Source organism: Dendrobates tinctorius, unplaced genomic scaffold (genome assembly GCF_039654945.1).
Source record: "Dendrobates tinctorius isolate UK_male_01 unplaced genomic scaffold, ASM3965494v1 ptg000349l, whole genome shotgun sequence".
In the NCBI taxonomy this organism is placed as follows: Eukaryota; Metazoa; Chordata; class Amphibia; order Anura; family Dendrobatidae; genus Dendrobates; species Dendrobates tinctorius.
The window spans coordinates 990,042-1,007,784 of NW_027362015.1; the positions used below are offsets into that span (position 1 = coordinate 990,042).

At 55.6% G+C, this 17,743-nt stretch overlaps 2 protein-coding genes across 6 annotated transcripts in view; one reads left to right on the forward strand and one right to left on the reverse strand.

Annotated features, from left to right (window-relative positions):
- Nucleotides 1-7,682, reverse strand: part of HSF1 (heat shock transcription factor 1) — an 85,619-nt gene extending 77,937 nt beyond the window's left edge. For 2 of the 5 annotated variants that reach the window (XM_073562384.1, XM_073562383.1), the window contains exon 1: nt 7,546-7,647. The gene's annotated coding sequence lies outside the window, so the exon portion shown is untranslated. Of the gene's footprint in view, nt 1-7,545 lie in introns of all 5 variants that reach the window. The other 3 variants (XM_073562381.1, XM_073562385.1, XM_073562382.1) reach the window with 3 other exon arrangements.
- An 83-nt stretch (nt 7,683-7,765) lies between these two features.
- BOP1 (BOP1 ribosomal biogenesis factor) overlaps nt 7,766-17,743 on the forward strand; it is a 58,839-nt gene continuing 48,861 nt past the window's right edge. Inside the window, exons 1-2 of the mRNA XM_073562380.1 lie at nt 7,766-7,939; nt 11,813-11,947. Of these exons, the coding sequence (XP_073418481.1) occupies nt 7,907-7,939; nt 11,813-11,947 (168 nt within the window). The 5' untranslated portion in view covers nt 7,766-7,906. The remainder of the gene's footprint in view (nt 7,940-11,812; nt 11,948-17,743) is intronic.

Consider the following 17,743-nt stretch of genomic DNA (forward strand, 5'->3'; position numbering starts at 1 on the left):
TGGACGTAACCATTCCTCCATCCAAGGTAAGCACCAGGCGACCACGACGTATGAATACATGACAGGTCGTAGCGGGGTTAAGCGCAGAATCAAAGCATTTCTGTAATATTATATGTCAGGAAAATATGAGTTATTTCCTAAATGTCCTAAGTACACTTCTGGCGCTGCCTGTCGCCCTACGCCTAGTTGGTTTGTGCACTGTCTTTCTGTATTTACAGGCAGCCACAGCGCTGAAAAAACTTCCCCCTCCTTCCCTCTCTCCACCTGTGTGAAAACCTACATTATCCACTCTCCCCGCTGGTCATTACCCACACCAGTTCAGGGCGGATTCTCCCGCCAAGATTTAAAACTTCCTTTATCTATTCAAACTCAAATTGTATAACACGCTCTAATCCTAGAGACAGGAAACATATATTTTCAGAATCAGTAGAATTTAGGCTACACACCGCAACGTTTTGCAGCCTGTGCGCCCATCAGAAGCCGGGAAATGGTTTCTGCCCCCCCAGTGACACACAGACCAGTCATATTTAGTCTCAAAAGAAAGATAATTTCACAATACAAAATATAACACCCCTGTCGGCACTCTGTGAGCTCGCCAGCCAGAGATATGGCAAGTAGAAATTTCAATTACTTTTAAAAAGGGGCATACATCCTCTAACTCAGCCCACCTAGTGAGGTCAGCAAGAGAAAAGCATAAAGCTCAGACGCTCCAGGAGGGGGGTGCCGGGAGAACCAGCTACACAAAGTCCTGCTGAAGGACCCTTTGCCCTGGGAAGGTTCTCCTCCTCTTTATCAAAACGTCTGTCATGTACCCGCTTCTCAGCACGTGACTTGGGGTTGCGCCTCCAAGGGTTAATCTATCTCCTCTCACTCAGTCCAGCATTCCACCTGTGTTCTATGTTGCAGTGGGAGCATAAATCACACCCCGACACAGAGCACGCACCCCGCTCATACACGCTGCCACCACTCACCGAACACACGGGTGATGAGTCCCGGAAATACTACTACAGTCCGCCAATCACCGGGAGCGCACACTCTAAGGCTATGGATTCTTTACAGGAACAAGGTTCAGACTTATTAAAGTTTTAAGCTTTAATAAAAAAAAAAAAAAAAGGTACAGCGCTTACAATAAAAAGATATAAAATTATGGAAATAAAAAGTGACGTACAAATATGCAAAACAGCGATAAAATAAAAGGGAGAAACTTACAGAACTATCGGACTCTGCAGTCTGGTATTCTGTCCCTGAGGGAGGGGGGATATGGGCTGGAGCACACCAGCTTGGCTGCCCCTCACTGTGAACATCTTTCTTGGTGAAAATGCCTAATTTATAGATTTACTCTGGAGATCAGATTTCTAGACCAGCCTCGCATGTTAATATTCTAGTCCTTGGTTTGTGACTGGATTATGGCTATTTACCCATGAATACATTATTTTCCTCTGAACACTATTTGTGTGATCTTTCTCATAGATAGACAGTGTCAGGCTGTAATTGGCTCCTCTCTTCCAAAGAGTCAGAAGGTGTGAAATGTTTCCAATTTGTGTGTTCTCAGCAAGGCCCTCTGGAAAGACTGGAGACAGGAGACTGCCTTCTCAAGATAACAGGTCATGACCTGTGTGGAGAGCTGCAGTCTAAGGATAGATGTTAATTACTGCTGGTCATACATCCTTAGGCTGGTTTCACATTAGCGCATTTTCAGCGCGCGCACGGCCGGGGGTAGCTCCGCCCCCGATCCGGCTCTCTGCCCGGCGTGCCCGCCCCTTCCTTGTAGCGCCGCCTCCTAGCGGACAGCGGCGCCTGCGATCGGCGCACCCTATCTTTAGCATAGGGTGCGCCGATCGTGCACAGGCCGTGCGCTAGTTGCGCTTTGACCTGCGCTGCGCACTTTTGACGGTGCGCCGTGCGCGCCAAAATCAAACTTTTCGGATTTTGGCGCGCACGGCGCACCGTCAAAAGTGCGCAGCGCAGGTCAAAGCGCAACTAGCGCACGGCCTGCGCACGATCGGCGCACCCTATGCTAAAGATAGGGTGCGCCGATCGCAGGCGCCGCTGTCCGCTAGGAGGCGGCGCTACAAGGAAGGGGCGGGCACGCCGGGCAGAGAGCCGGCTCGGGGGCGGAGCTACCCCCGGCCGTGCGCGCGCTGAAAATGCGCTAATGTGAAACCGGCCTTACATATACATATTTCACTACACACATACTGGTCGGTGACCGGGTCATACATGTACATATACACAGATACTGGCCGGTGACCGGGTCATACATGTACATATACACATACTGGCCAGTGACTGGGTCATACATGTAAATATACACATACTGGACGGTGACCGGGTCATTCATGTACATATACAGATACTGGCCGGTGACCGCGTCATACATGTACATATACACATACTGGCCGGTGACCGGGTCATACATGTACATATACAGATACCGTGCCAACACAGACCACCCTCTGACACAGACTGCAGGGGGAGCAGAGTATCACACAGGATAGGATTAGATACACAGCTCAGCAGTCAGTATCACACAGGAGAGGATTAGATACATGGCTCAGCAGACATTATCACACAGGATAGGATTAGATACACGGCTCAGCAGTCAGTATCACACAGGATTGGATTAGATACACGTCTCAGCAGTCAGTATCACACAGGAGAGGATTAGATACACGGCTCAGCAGTCAGTATCACACAGGAGAAGGATTAGATACACGGCTCAGCAGTCAGTATCACACAGGAGAAGGATTAGATACACGTCTCAGCAGTCAGTATCACACAGGATAGGATTAGATACACGTCTCAGCAGTCAGTATCACAGGAGAGGATTAGATACACGGCTCAGCAGTCAGTATCACACAGGAGAGGATTATATACACAGCTCAGCAGTCAGTATCACACAGGATAGGATTAGATACACGTCTCAGCAGTCAGTATCACAGGAGAGGATTAGATACACGGCTCAGCAGTCAGTATCACACAGGAGATGGATTAGATACACGGCTCAGCAGTCAGTATCACACAGGAGATGGATTAGATACACGGCTCAGCAGTCAGTATCACACAGGATAGGATTAGATACACGTCTCAGCAGTCAGTATCACACAGGATAGGATTAGAAACACGTCTCAGCAGTCAGTATCACAGGAGAGGATTAGATACAGGGCTCAGCAGTCAGTATCACACAGGAGAGGATTATATACACAGCTCAGCAGACAGTATCACACAGGATAGGGTTAGATACACAGCTCAGAAACAGGCTGTGCCAAAGGAGAGGACATTTTCATTCCAAAAATTCCACTCATTCCATCTGATTTGTTTTTTTATTTTAAACGCCTCCAGTTTCCAGTTCAACTGCTATTTGCAATGTCCATTAACAATGCTCAGGGACAATCCTTGAAAGTAGTAGGGATCGATTTGCAATCTCCATGCTATTCTCATGGTCAACACTACTCTGTCCTCCTCCTCCTGGACCTGTCGGCTGCCTTTGACACAGTGGACCATTCCCTATTATTACAGACCCTCTCATCCCTCGGCATCACAGACTTGGCCCTCTCCTGGATCTCATCATACCTAACAGACCGGACATTCAGCGTCTCCCACTCACACACCACCTCCTCACCTCGCCCCCTATCTGTCGGAGTCCCACAAGGTTCAGTCCTTGGGCCCCTGCTGTTCTCTATTTACACCTTTGGCCTGGGACAGCTCATAGAATCTCATGGCTTTCAGTATCATCTTTATGCTGATGACACACAGATCTACATCTCTGGACCAGATATCACCTCCCTACTAACCAGAATCCCTCAATGTCTGTCCACTATTTCATCCTTCTTCTCCACTAGATATCTGAAACTCAACATGGACAAAACAGAATTCATCATCTTTCCCCCATCTCACGTGACCCCCCCTACGAACCTATCAATTACAGTAAATGGCTGCCCACTCTCCCCAGTCCCACAAGCTCGCTGCCTCGGAGTAATTCTTGACGCTGATCTCTCCTTCAAACCACATATCCAAACCCTTTCCACTTCCTGCCGACTTCAACTCAAAAATATTTCACGCATCCGTTCATTCCTCACCCAAGAATCTGCAAAAACCCTAGTCCATGCCCTCATTATCTCTCGCCTTGACTACTGCAACCTCCTGCTCTGTGGCCTCCCCTCAAACACTCTCGCACCCCTCCAATCTATTCTAAACTCTGCTGCCCGACTAATCCACCTGTCCCCACGCTATTCCCCAGCTTCTCCCCTCTGTCAATCCCTTCACTGGCTCCCCATTGGACAGAGACTTCATTACAAAACCCTAACCATGACATACAAAGCCATCCACAACTTGTCTCCTCCATACACATACATCTGTGACCTCGTCTCCCGGTACTTTCCTGCACGCAACCTCCGATCCTCACAAGATCTCCTTCTCTACTCCTGTCTTATCTCCTCTTCCCACAATCGCATACAAGATTTCTCTCGCGCATCACCCCTACTCTGGAACTCTCTACCACAACATATCAGACTCTCACCTACCATCGAAACCTTCAAAAAGAGCCTGAAGACCCACCTCTTCCGACAAGCCTATAACCTGCAGTAACCACAGATCGACCAAACCGCTGCACGACCAGCTCTACCCTCGCCTACTGTATTATCACCCATCCCTTGAAGATTGTGAGCCCTCGCGGGCAGGGTCCTCTCTCCTCCTGTACCAGTTATGACTTGTATTGTTTAAGACTATTGTACTTGTTTTTATGTATACCGCTCCTCACATGTAAAGCGCCATGGAATAAATGGCGCTAGAACAATAAATAATAATAATAATAATAATAATAACTTTACGTGGCCTGTTGGAGCAGCCAAAAATCTGTTCATCTTTGCACCGAAAGGAAAAACCAAAAATCTTGAATGAGTTGAAAATAAAATACTATCAATACCTGGGTAATCGTTTAGTTAATTTGTGCTGCAGATCTGTAGTGTTGAATATATGATGTGAAATGTTTTTATGTGCAATATAATCATTATAATTTGCTATAACCACAGTTTACTATGCCCGGGCAACGCCGGGCTCTTCAGCTAGTATGTACATATACAGGCAGACCCTTCCCTTTTCCAGTGATTTCTGGTATTCTCTGCACACGTCCCCGCTGATAGTCACCTCCAGATCAAAAATATTTCCAGAATCCGTCCTTTCCTCAACCCTCAATCTACTAAAATGCTTGTGCATGCCCTCACCATCTCCTGCCTCGACTACTGCAACATCCTTTTCTGTGGTCTCCCTGCTAACATCCTAGCACCTCTCCAGTCCATCCTTAACTCTGCCGCCCGACTAATTCATCTCTCTCCTCGCTACTCCTCCTCTTCTCCCCGCTACAAATCTCTTCACTGGCTCCCATTCCCTCAGCGTATCCAGTTCAAATTACTAATACTGACCTACAAGGCCATCTACAACCTGTCTCCCACATATGTCTCTGAACTAATCTCCCGATATCTTCCCTCACACAATCTCCGGTCCTCCCAAGACCTCCTTCTCTCCTCCACACTTAGGCTATGTGCACACGCTGCGGATTCACCTGCAGGTTTTTTCGCGCGGATCCGCAGGTAAAACCGCAGGTAAAGTGACCTGCGGTTTTCATGTGGATTAGCCTGTGGTTTTACACCTCTACTATGCTAAAGGTGTGAAACCGCTGTGGAATCCGCACAAACAATTGACATGCTGCGGTTTGTAAACCGCAGCAAAACTGTGCGGAAAAAAACACAGCGTGAGCACAGCGGATTTGAAATGCCATAGGCTAACATGGTACTGTGCCATGTCTGCAGAACTGCTGCGGAAACGCAGCAGAATCCGCAACGTGTGCACATAGCCTTATTCGCTCCTCACCCAACCGCCTCCAAGACTTCTCCCGAATAGCCCCTATTCTCTAGAATTCTTTGCCCCAACACGTCCGGCTATCATCCACACTCGGATCCTTCAGACGGAACCTGAAAACCCATCTCTTCAGGAAAGCCTACAGCCTGCAATGACCCCGCTGCCTCCTCACCATCACTGGAGCTGCCTCCTCACCATCACTGGAGCTGCCGCCTCACCATCACTGGAGCTGCCGCCTCACCATCACTGGAGCTGCCGCCTCACCATCACTGGAGCTGCCGCCTCACCATCACTGGAGCTGCCGCCTCACCATCACTGGAGCTGCCGCCTCACCATCACTGGAGCTGCCTCCTCACCATCACTGGAGCTGCCTCCTCACCATCACTGGAGCTGCCGCCTCACCATCACTGGAGCTGCCGCCTCACCATCACTGGAGCTGCCGCCTCACCATCACTGGAGCTGCCGCCTCACCATCACTGGAGCTGCCTCCTCACCATCACTGGAGCTGCCTCCTCACCATCACTGGAGCTGCCTCCTCACCATCACTGGAGCTGCCTCCTCACCATCACTGGAGCTGCCTCCTCACCATCACTGGAGCTGCCGCCTCACCATCACTGGAGCTGCCTCCTCACCATCACTGGAGCTGCCTCCTCACCATCACTGGAGCTGCCGCCTCACCATCACTGGAGCTGCCGCCTCACCATCACTGGAGCTGCCGCCTCACCATCACTGGAGCTGCCGCCTCACCATCACTGGAGCTGCCTCCTCACCATCACTGGAGCTGCCTCCTCACCATCACTGGAGCTGCCTCCTCACCATCACTGGAGCTGCCGCCTCACCATCACTGGAGCTGCCTCCTCACCATCACTGGAGCTGCCTCCTCACCATCACTGGAGCTGCCTCCTCACCATCACTGGAGCTGCCGCCTCACCATCACTGGAGCTGCCGCCTCACCATCACTGGAGCTGCCGCCTCACCATCACTGGAGCTGCCTCCTCACCATCACTGGAGCTGCCTCCTCACCATCACTGGAGCTGCCGCCTCACCATCACTGGAGCTGCCTCCTCACCATCACTGGAGCTGCCTCCTCACCATCACTGGAGCTGCCTCCTCACCATCACTGGAGCTGCCTCCTCACCATCACTGGAGCTGCCGCCTCACCATCACTGGAGCTGCCGCCTCACCATCACTGGAGCTGCCTCCTCACCATCACTGGAGCTGCCTCCTCACCATCACTGGAGCTGCCTCCTCACCATCACTGGAGCTGCCGCCTCACCATCACTGGAGCTGCCGCCTCACCATCACTGGAGCTGCCTCCTCACCATCACTGGAGCTGCCGCCTCACCATCACTGGAGCTGCCTCCTCACCATCACTGGAGCTGCCTCCTCACCATCACTGGAGCTGCTGCAGCCCCCCAGCCTACTGTCTCTTCCCCACCATCCTGTAGCATGTAAGCCCCCGAGCAGGGTCCTCTCCCCTCTGTATCAGTCTGTGATTGTTAGTTACTGTAAGTGATATCTGTAATTTGTATGTAACCCCTTCTCATGTACAGCACCATGGAATCACTGGGGCTATAGAAATAATAATAACCGTACAGCGCTGCGGTATAAGCCGGCGACATACACATTACTACTACAAACATACATGGTATGAGGGTAACTACCATTAGAAACCTCGTTATTAGATACCTGGGCCCCTCAGGGTCTGCACTCTCCGCTCCTGGGGGTCCTGACAATCTGCACACAGGTTGCGGGCCACAACGCACTGGTCGCCGCCATCTTGGTGTGCGGTGACGCGCTGCGCATGCGTGCTCCTCCACCTTACTGCGCAGCCGCAGACTTTTCTTGAGGAGACTACTGCCGCCAATCACTTCTCTCTCGCCACTACCAAGATGGCGTCCGGCAGAGCAGAGGGCGGAGGCGGCACTGGACGGTCATTTCCGGTTTGTTAGCCGAACACACACGTGTTCCTGGCCGGTATCCTGCGCTCCTGTAATCCGGAACCCAACCGGCTGCTATACCGGCAGAAAACAACCGAAGCAACGGAACCATGAAGAGGCGGAGCACGGAGAGCGCGAAGCCGGTGAGGAGAAAGGAGACGTGACCCCCCCCTGTACCGAGAATTCCCCCCCCCCCCCGTACCGAGAATTTCCCCCCCCCCCCCCCCCGTACCGAGGAGAATGTCCTCCCTCCCCCCCTGTACCGAGGAGAATGTCCTCCCTCCCCCCCCTGTACCGAGGAGAATGTCCTCCCCCCCCCCCCTGTACCGAGGAGAATGTCCTCCCTCCCCCCCTGTACCGAGGAGAATGTCCTCCCTCCCCCCCTGCACTGAGGAGAATGTCCTCCCTCCCCCCCTGTACCGAGGAGAATGTCCTCCCCCCCCCCCCCCTGTACCGAGGAGAATGTCCTCCCCCCCCCCCCTGTACCGAGGAGAATGTCCTCCCTCCCCCCCCCTGTACCGAGGAGAATGTCCTCCCCCCCCCCCCCCCTGTACCGAGGAGAATGTCCTCCCTCCCCCCCCCTGTACCGAGGAGAATGTCCTCCCCCCCCTCCCCCCCTGCACTGAGGAGAATGTCCTCCCTCCCCCCCTGCACTGAGGAGAATGTCCTCCCTCCCCCCCTGCACTGAGGAGAATGTCCTCCCTCCCCCCCTGCACTGAGGAGAATGTCCTCCCTCCCCCCCTGCACTGAGGAGAATGTCCTCCCTCCCCCCCTGCACTGAGGAGAATGTCCTCCCTCCCCCCCTGCACTGAGGAGAATGTCCTCCCTCCCCCCCTGCACTGAGGAGAATGTCCTCCCTCCCCCCCTGCACTGAGGAGAATGTCTGTCCTCCCCCCCCCCCCTGTACCGAGGAGAATGTCTGTCCTCCCCCCCCCCTGTACCGAGGAGAATGTCCTCCCTCCCCCCCTGTACCGAGGAGAATGTCCTCCCTCCCCCCCCCCTGTACCGAGGAGAATGTCCTCCCTCCCCCCCCCCTGTACCGAGGAGAATGTCCTCCCTCCCCCCCCCCTGTACCGAGGAGAATGTCCTCCCTCCCCCCCCCCTGTACCGAGGAGAATGTCCTCCCTCCCCCCCCCCTGTACCGAGGAGAATGTCCTCCCTCCCCCCCCCCTGTACCGAGGAGAATGTCCTCCCTCCCCCCCCCCTGTACCGAGGAGAATGTCCTCCCTCCCCCCCCCCTGTACCGAGGAGAATGTCCTCCCTCCCCCCCCCCTGTACCGAGGAGAATGTCCTCCCTCCCCCCCCCCTGTACCGAGGAGAATGTCCTCCCTCCCCCCCCCCTGTACCGAGGAGAATGTCCTCCCTCCCCCCCCCCTGTACCGAGGAGAATGTCCTCCCTCCCCCCCCCCTGTACCGAGGAGAATGTCCTCCCTCCCCCCCCCCTGTACCGAGGAGAATGTCCTCCCTCCCCCCCCCCTGTACCGAGGAGAATGTCCTCCCTCCCCCCCCCCTGTACCGAGGAGAATGTCCTCCCTCCCCCCCCCCTGTACCGAGGAGAATGTCCTCCCTCCCCCCCCCCTGTACCGAGGAGAATGTCCTCCCTCCCCCCCCCCTGTACCGAGGAGAATGTCCTCCCTCCCCCCCCCCTGTACCGAGGAGAATGTCCTCCCTCCCCCCCCCCTGTACCGAGGAGAATGTCCTCCCTCCCCCCCCCCTGTACCGAGGAGAATGTCCTCCCTCCCCCCCCCCTGTACCGAGGAGAATGTCCTCCCTCCCCCCCCCCTGTACCGAGGAGAATGTCCTCCCTCCCCCCCCCCTGTACCGAGGAGAATGTCCTCCCTCCCCCCCCCCTGTACCGAGGAGAATGTCCTCCCTCCCCCCCCCCTGTACCGAGGAGAATGTCCTCCCTCCCCCCCCCCTGTACCGAGGAGAATGTCCTCCCTCCCCCCCCCCTGTACCGAGGAGAATGTCCTCCCTCCCCCCCCCCTGTACCGAGGAGAATGTCCTCCCTCCCCCCCCCCTGTACCGAGGAGAATGTCCTCCCTCCCCCCCCCCTGTACCGAGGAGAATGTCCTCCCTCCCCCCCCCCTGTACCGAGGAGAATGTCCTCCCTCCCCCCCCCCTGTACCGAGGAGAATGTCCTCCCTCCCCCCCCCCTGTACCGAGGAGAATGTCCTCCCTCCCCCCCCCCTGTACCGAGGAGAATGTCCTCCCTCCCCCCCCCCTGTACCGAGGAGAATGTCCTCCCTCCCCCCCCCCTGTACCGAGGAGAATGTCCTCCCTCCCCCCCCCCTGTACCGAGGAGAATGTCCTCCCTCCCCCCCCCCTGTACCGAGGAGAATGTCCTCCCTCCCCCCCCCCTGTACCGAGGAGAATGTCCTCCCTCCCCCCCCCCTGTACCGAGGAGAATGTCCTCCCTCCCCCCCCCCTGTACCGAGGAGAATGTCCTCCCTCCCCCCCCCCTGTACCGAGGAGAATGTCCTCCCTCCCCCCCCCCTGTACCGAGGAGAATGTCCTCCCTCCCCCCCCCCTGTACCGAGGAGAATGTCCTCCCTCCCCCCCCCCTGTACCGAGGAGAATGTCCTCCCTCCCCCCCCCCTGTACCGAGGAGAATGTCCTCCCTCCCCCCCCCCTGTACCGAGGAGAATGTCCTCCCTCCCCCCCCCCTGTACCGAGGAGAATGTCCTCCCTCCCCCCCCCCTGTACCGAGGAGAATGTCCTCCCTCCCCCCCCCCTGTACCGAGGAGAATGTCCTCCCTCCCCCCCCCTGTACCGAGGAGAATGTCCTCCCTCCCCCCCCCCTGTACCGAGGAGAATGTCCTCCCTCCCCCCCCCCTGTACCGAGGAGAATGTCCTCCCTCCCCCCCCCCCTGTACCGAGGAGAATGTCCTCCCTCCCCCCCCCCCCTGTACCGAGGAGAATGTCCTCCCTCCCCCCCCCCCTGTACCGAGGAGAATGTCCTCCCTCCCCCCCCCCTGTACCGAGGAGAATGTCCTCCCTCCCCCCCCCCTGTACCGAGGAGAATGTCCTCCCTCCCCCCCCCCTGTACCGAGGAGAATGTCCTCCCTCCCCCCCCCCTGCACCGAGGAGAATGTCCTCCCTCCCCCCCCCCTGCACCGAGGAGAATGTCCTCCCTCCCCCCCCCCTGCACCGAGGAGAATGTCCTCCCTCCCCCCCCCCTGCACCGAGGAGAATGTCCTCCCTCCCCCCCCCCTGCACCGAGGAGAATGTCCTCCCTCCCCCCCCCCTGCACCGAGGAGAATGTCCTCCCTCCCCCCCCCCTGCACCGAGGAGAATGTCCTCCCTCCCCCCCCCCTCCACCGAGGAGAATGTCCTCCCTCCCCCCCCCCTCCACCGAGGAGAATGTCCTCCCTCCCCACCCTGCACCGAGGAGAATGTCCTCCCTCCCCCCCCTGCACCGAGGAGAATGTCCTCCCCCCCCCCTCCCCCCCTGCACCGAGGAGAATGTCCTCCCCCCCCCCCTCCCCCCTTGTACCGAGGAGAATGTCCTCCCCCCCCCCCTCCCCCCTTGTACCGAGGAGAATGTTCTCCCCCCCCCCTCCCCCCCTGTACCGAGGAGAATGTCCTCCCCCCCCCCCTCCCCCCCTGTACCGAGGAGAATGTCCTCCCCCCCCCCCTCCCCCCCTGTACCGAGGAGAATGTCCTCCCCCCCCCCTCCCCCCCTGTACCGAGGAGAATGTCCTCCCCCCCTGTACCGAGGAGAATGTCCTCCCCCCCCCCCTCCCCCCCTGTACCGAGGAGAATGTCCTCCCCCCCCTCCCCCCCCCCCCTGTACCGAGGAGAATGTCCTCCCCCCCCCCCCTGTACCGAGGAGAATGTCCTCCCCCCCCCCCCTGCACAGAGGAGAATGTCCTCCCCCCCCCCCCCTTCTCTGTACTGAGGAGAATGTTCTCCCCCCCCCCCACCTCTCGCTGTACTGAGGAGAATGTCCTCCCCCCCCCCCCCTCTTATACTGAGGCCTCCCGTGTATAATTTGCTGTCTCTCCTTCCTGCAGGGGGCGCTGTTCGGGGAGGGCGCGGTGCTGAGTGATGCTGATGAGTCGGACCTCAGTGACAGTGAGGAGAGTCAGTACTCCGGGCTGGAGGACTCCGCCACTGACAGCAGCGAGGAGGTTGAGGATGAGGACGCGGTAAGTCAGCCATGTTTACAGGCCCCGTCTTCTCATACTGCAGCCATCATCTCTACAAGCTGCTCATAGAAAGACGGTTCTGCTGCGTTCTTGTTGTCTCTTGTGCATGCTGATAACGTTTAGGGCCCCAAACAATCATTCTGCACCTTCCTTAAAGAGATTGTCCCCTACTAGGACAGACATCCCCTCCTCATACCCCTCACCTATACTCTGCTCCCGTGCCAGCGCCGTTCCTGCAGTGTCCGTGCTCGCTATCCCTGGGGTGCTGCTGTCGTGATCCCGGCGCCCAATCAGCGCTGGCGTCACGGTCTCCACCTGCTGTCGAATTGAGCAGGAAGCAGAAGTCTGAGATCAGCTGGAGCCCGGACTTCATGTTCAATGTGTTCAAAGGCGGAGACAGTGACGCCGCTGCTGATGAGTTTGCCGGGGTAACACCAGCAACACGAGAGCCCCGGGCTGCAAGTGCCGGCATTCCGGGAACAGCGCCGCCACGATAGGTGAGCATAGGCTTTATGCACCAGAATCGGAGCAAAACCTGATATCTGCATGTTATGTTGCATGACAAGTGCGTCTGATGAGAGCTGTGAGTGAGAAGCGAGCAGAGGAACAGTGGCAAGTGCGTCTGATGAGAGCTGACAGTGAGCGGAGGAACAGTGGCAAGTGCGTCTGATGAGAGCTGACAGTGAGCGGAGGAACAGTGGCAAATGCGTCTGAGAGCTGTCGGTGAGCGGAGGAACAGTGGCAAGTGCGTCTGATGAGAGCTGTCAGTGAGCAATGAGCGGAGGAACAGTGACAAGTGTGTCTGATGAGAGCTGTGAGTGAGAAACGAGCAGAGGAACAGTGGCAAGTGCGTCTGATGAGAGCTGACAGTGAGCGGAGGAACAGTGGCAAATGCGTCTGAGAGCTGTCGGTGAGCGGAGGAACAGTGGCAAGTGCGTCTGATGAGAGCTGTCAGTGAGCAATGAGCGGAGGAACAGTGACAAGTGCGTCTGATGAGAGCTGTCAGTGAGCGGAGGAACAGTAGCAAGTGCGTCTGATGAGAGCTGTCAGTGAGCAATGAGCGGAGGAACAGTGACAAGTGCGTCTGATGAGAGCTGTCAGTGAGCGGAGGAACAGTAGCAAGTGCGTCTGATGAGAGCTGTCAGTGAGCGGAGGAACAGTAGCAAGTGCGTCTGAGAGCTGTCGGTGAGCGGAGGAACAGTGGCAAGTGCGTCTGATGAGAGCTGTCAGTGAGCAATGAGCGGAGGAACAGTGGCAAGTGCGTCTGATGAGAGCTGTCAGTGAGCAATGAGCGGAGGAACAGTGGCAAGTGTGTCTGATGAGAGCTGTCAGTGAGCAATGAGCGGAGGAACAGTGACAAGTGCGTCTGATGAGAGCTGTCAGTGAGCGGAGGAACAGTAGCAAGTGCGTCTGATGAGAGCTGTCAGTGAGCAATGAGCGGAGGAACAGTGACAAGTGTGTCTGATGAGAGCTGTGAGTGAGAAACGAGCAGAGGAACAGTGGCAAGTGCGTCTGATGAGAGCTGACAGTGAGCGGAGGAACAGTGGCAAATGCGTCTGAGAGCTGTCGGTGAGCGGAGGAACAGTGGCAAGTGCGTCTGATGAGAGCTGTCAGTGAGCAATGAGCGGAGGAACAGTGACAAGTGCGTCTGATGAGAGCTGTCAGTGAGCGGAGGAACAGTGGCAAGTGCGTCTGATGAGAGCTGTCAGTGAGCAATGAGCGGAGGAACAGTGACAAGTGCGTCTGATGAGAGCTGTCAGTGAGCGGAGGAACAGTAGCAAGTGCGTCTGATGAGAGCTGTCAGTGAGCGGAGGAACAGTAGCAAGTGCGTCTGAGAGCTGTCGGTGAGCGGAGGAACAGTGGCAAGTGCGTCTGATGAGAGCTGTCAGTGAGCAATGAGCGGAGGAACAGTGGCAAGTGCGTCTGATGAGAGCTGTCAGTGAGCAATGAGCGGAGGAACAGTGACAAGTGTGTCTGAGAGCTGTCAGTGAGCAATGAGCGGAGGAACAGTGACAAGTGCGTCTGATGAGAGCTGTCAGTGAGCGGAGGAACAGTAGCAAGTGCGTCTGATGAGAGCTGTCAGTGAGCGGAGGAACAGTAGCAAGTGCGTCTGAGAGCTGTCGGTGAGCGGAGGAACAGTGGCAAGTGCGTCTGAGAGCTGTCAGTGAGCAATGAGCGGAGGAACAGTGGCAAGTGCGTCTGAGAGCTGTCGGTGAGCGGAGGAACAGTGGCAAGTGCGTCTGATGAGAGCTGTCAGTGAGCAATGAGCGGAGGAACAGTGACAAATGTGTCTGATGAGAGCTGTCAGTGAGTGGAGGAACAGTAGCAAGTGCGTCTGAGAGCTGTCGGTGAGCGGAGGGACAGTGTGACAAGTGCGTCTGATGAGAGCTGTCAGTGAGCAATGAGCGGAGGAACAGTGTCAAGTGTTAAGGAGACTTAATAGCTGTCTACAAATATCTAAAGGGCTGTCACATTGTAGAAGGATCAACTTTATTCTCATTTGCACAAGGAAAGACTAGAAGCAATGGGATGAAACTGAATGGGAGGAGACACAGATTAGATATTAGAAAAAACTTTTTGACAGTTAGAGTGATCAATGAGTGGAACAGGCTGCCACGAGAAGTGGTGAGTTCTCCTTCAATGGAAGTCTTCAAACAGAGGCTGGACAGACATCTGACTGGGATGATTTAGCGAATCCTGCTTTGAGCAGGGGGTTGGACCAGATGGCCCAGGAGGTCCCTTCCAACTCTACGATTCTATGATTCTAAGTGCGTCTGAGAGCTGTCAGTGAGCAATGAACGGAGGAACAGTGACAAGTGTGTCTGAGAGCTGTCAGTGAGCGGAGGAACAGTAGCAAGTGCGTCTGAGAGCTGTCAATGAGCAGAGGAACAGTGACAAGTGTGTCTGATGAGAGCTGTCAGTGAGCGGAGGAACAGTAGCAAGTGCGTCTGATGAGAGCTGTCAGTGAGCGGAGGAACAGTAGCAAGTGCGTCTGATGAGAGCTGTCAGTGAGCAATGAGCGGAGGAACAGTGACAAGTGTGTCTGATAAGAGCTGTCAGTGAGCGGAGGAACAGTGACAAGTGTGTCTGAGAGCTGTCGGTGAGCGGAGGAACAGTGACAAGTGTGTCTGAGAGCTGTCGGTGAGCGGAGGAACAGTGACAAGTGTGTCGGTGAGTGGAGGAACAGTGACAAGTGTGTCTGAGAGCTGTCGGTGAGCGGAGGAACAGCGACAAGTGCGTCTGAGAGCTGTCAGTGAGCGGAGGAACAGTGGCAAGTGTGTCTAATGAGAGCTGTCAGTGAGCAGTGAGCGGAGGAACAGTGGCAAGTGTGTCTAATGAGAGCTGTCAGTGAGCAGTGAGCGGAGGAACAGTGGCAAGTGTGTCTAATGAGAGCTGTCAGTGAGCAGTGAGTGGAGGAACAGTGGCAAGTGTGTCTAATGAGAGCTGTCAGTGAGCAGTGAGCGGAGGAACAGTGGCAAGTGTGTCTAATGAGAGCTGTCAGTGAGCGGAGGAACAGTGGCAAGTGTGTCTAATGAGAGCTGTCATTGAGCGATGAGCAGAGGAACAGTGACAAGTGCGTCTGATGAGAGCTGTCAGTGAGCGATGGGTGGAGGAACAGTGATAAGTGCATCTCATGAGAGCTGTTAGTGAGCGATGAGCGGAGGAACAGTGGCAAGTCTGTCTGATGAGAACTGTCAGTGAGCGATGAGCGGAGGAGCAGTAACAAGTGCGTCTGACGAGAGCTGTCAGTGAGCGGAGGAACAGTAACAAGTGCATCTAATGAGAGCTGTCAGTGAACGATGAGCGGAGGAACAGTGACAAGTGTGTCTGATGAGAGCTGTTAGTGAGCGGAGGAACAGTGGCAAGTGTGTCTAATGAGAGCTGTGAGTGAGAATTGAGCAGTGGAACAGTGACAAGTGCGTCTGATGAGAGCTGTCAGTGAGCGGAGGAACGGTGGCAAGTGTGTCTAATGAGAGCTGTGAGTGAGAATTGAGCAGAGGAACAGTGGCAAGTGCATCTGATGAGAGCTGTCAGTGAGCAATGAGCAGGCAAACAGTGACTAGTGCATCTCATGAGAGCTGTCAGTGAGCGATGAGTGGAGGAACAGTGTGACAAGTGCGTCTGACGAGAGCTGTCGGTGAGCGAAGGAACAGTGTGACAAGTGCGTCTGAGAGCTGTCAGTGAGCGATGGGTGGAGGAACAGTCACAAGTGCGTCTGAGAGCTGTCAGTGAGCGGAGGAACAGTTATAAGTGTGTGAGAGCGGTCAGTGAGCAATGAGCAAAGGAACAGTGGCAAGTGTGTCTAACAGAGCTGTCAGTGAGTGGAGGAACAGTGTGACAAGTGCGTCTGACGAGAGCTGTCGGTGAGCGGAGGAACAGTGGCAAGTGCGTTTGACGAGAGCTGTCGATGAGCAGAGGAACAGTGGCAAGTGTGTCTAATGAGAGCTGTGAGTGAGAATTGAGCAGTGGAACAGTGGCAAGTGCGTCTGATGAGAGCTGTCAGTGAACGATGAGCGGAGGAACAGTGACAAGTGTCTGGTGAGAGCTGTAAGTGAGCGGAGGAACAGTGGCAAGTGTGTCTAATGAGAGCTCTGAGTGAGAATTGAGCAGTGGAACAGTGGCAAGTGCGTCTGACGAGAGCTGTCGGTGAACAGAGGAACAGTGTGACAAGTGCGTCTGACAAGAGCTGTCGGTGAGCGGAGGAACAGTGTGACAAGTGCGTCTGACGAGAGCTGTCGGTGAGCGGAGGAACAGTGTGACAAGTGCGTCTGACAAGAGCTGTCGGTGAGCGGAGGAACAGTGTGACAAGTGCGTCTGACGAGAGCTGTCGGTGAGCGGAGGAACAGTGACAAGTGCATCTGGCGAGAGCTGTCGGTGAGCGGAGGAACAGTGACAAGTGCATCTGGCGAGAGCTGTCGGTGAGCGGAGGAACAGTGTGACAAGTGCGTCTGATGAGAGCTGTCTGTGAGCGGAGGAACAGTGTGACAAGTGCATCTGATGAGAGCTGTCTGTGAGCGGAGGAACAGTGTGACAAGTGCGTCTGACGAGAGCTGTCGGTGAGCGGAGGAACAGTGTGACAAGTACGTCTGACGAGAGCTGTCGGTGAGCGGAGGAACAGTGTGACAAGTGCGTCTGATGAGAGCTGTCTGTGAGCGGAGGAACAGTGTGACAAGTGCATCTGATGAGAGCTGTCTGTGAGCGGAGGAACAGTGTGACAAGTGCGTCTGATGAGAGCTGTCGGTGAGCGGAGGAACAGTGTGACAAGTGCGTCTGATGAGAGCTGTCGGTGAGCGGAGGAACAGTGTGACAAGTGCATCTGATGAGAGCTGTCTGTGAGCGGAGGAACAGTGTGACAAGTGCGTCTGACGAGAGCTGTCTGTGAGCGGAGGAACAGTGTGACAAGTGCATCTGATGAGAGCTGTCTGTGAGCGGAGGAACAGTGTGACAAGTGCGTCTGATGAGAGCTGTCGGTGAGCGGAGGAACAGTGTGACAAGTGCGTCTGATGAGAGCTGTCGGTGAGCGGAGGAACAGTGTGACAAGTGCATCTGATGAGAGCTGTCTGTGAGCGGAGGAACAGTGTGACAAGTGCGTCTGACGAGAGCTGTCTGTGAGCGGAGGAACAGTGTGACAAGTGCATCTGATGAGAGCTGTCTGTGAGCGGAGGAACAGTGTGACAAGTGCGTCTGATGAGAGCTGTCGGTGAGCGGAGGAACAGTGTGACAAGTGCGTCTGATGAGAGCTGTCGGTGAGCGGAGGAACAGTGTGACAAGTGCATCTGATGAGAGCTGTCTGTG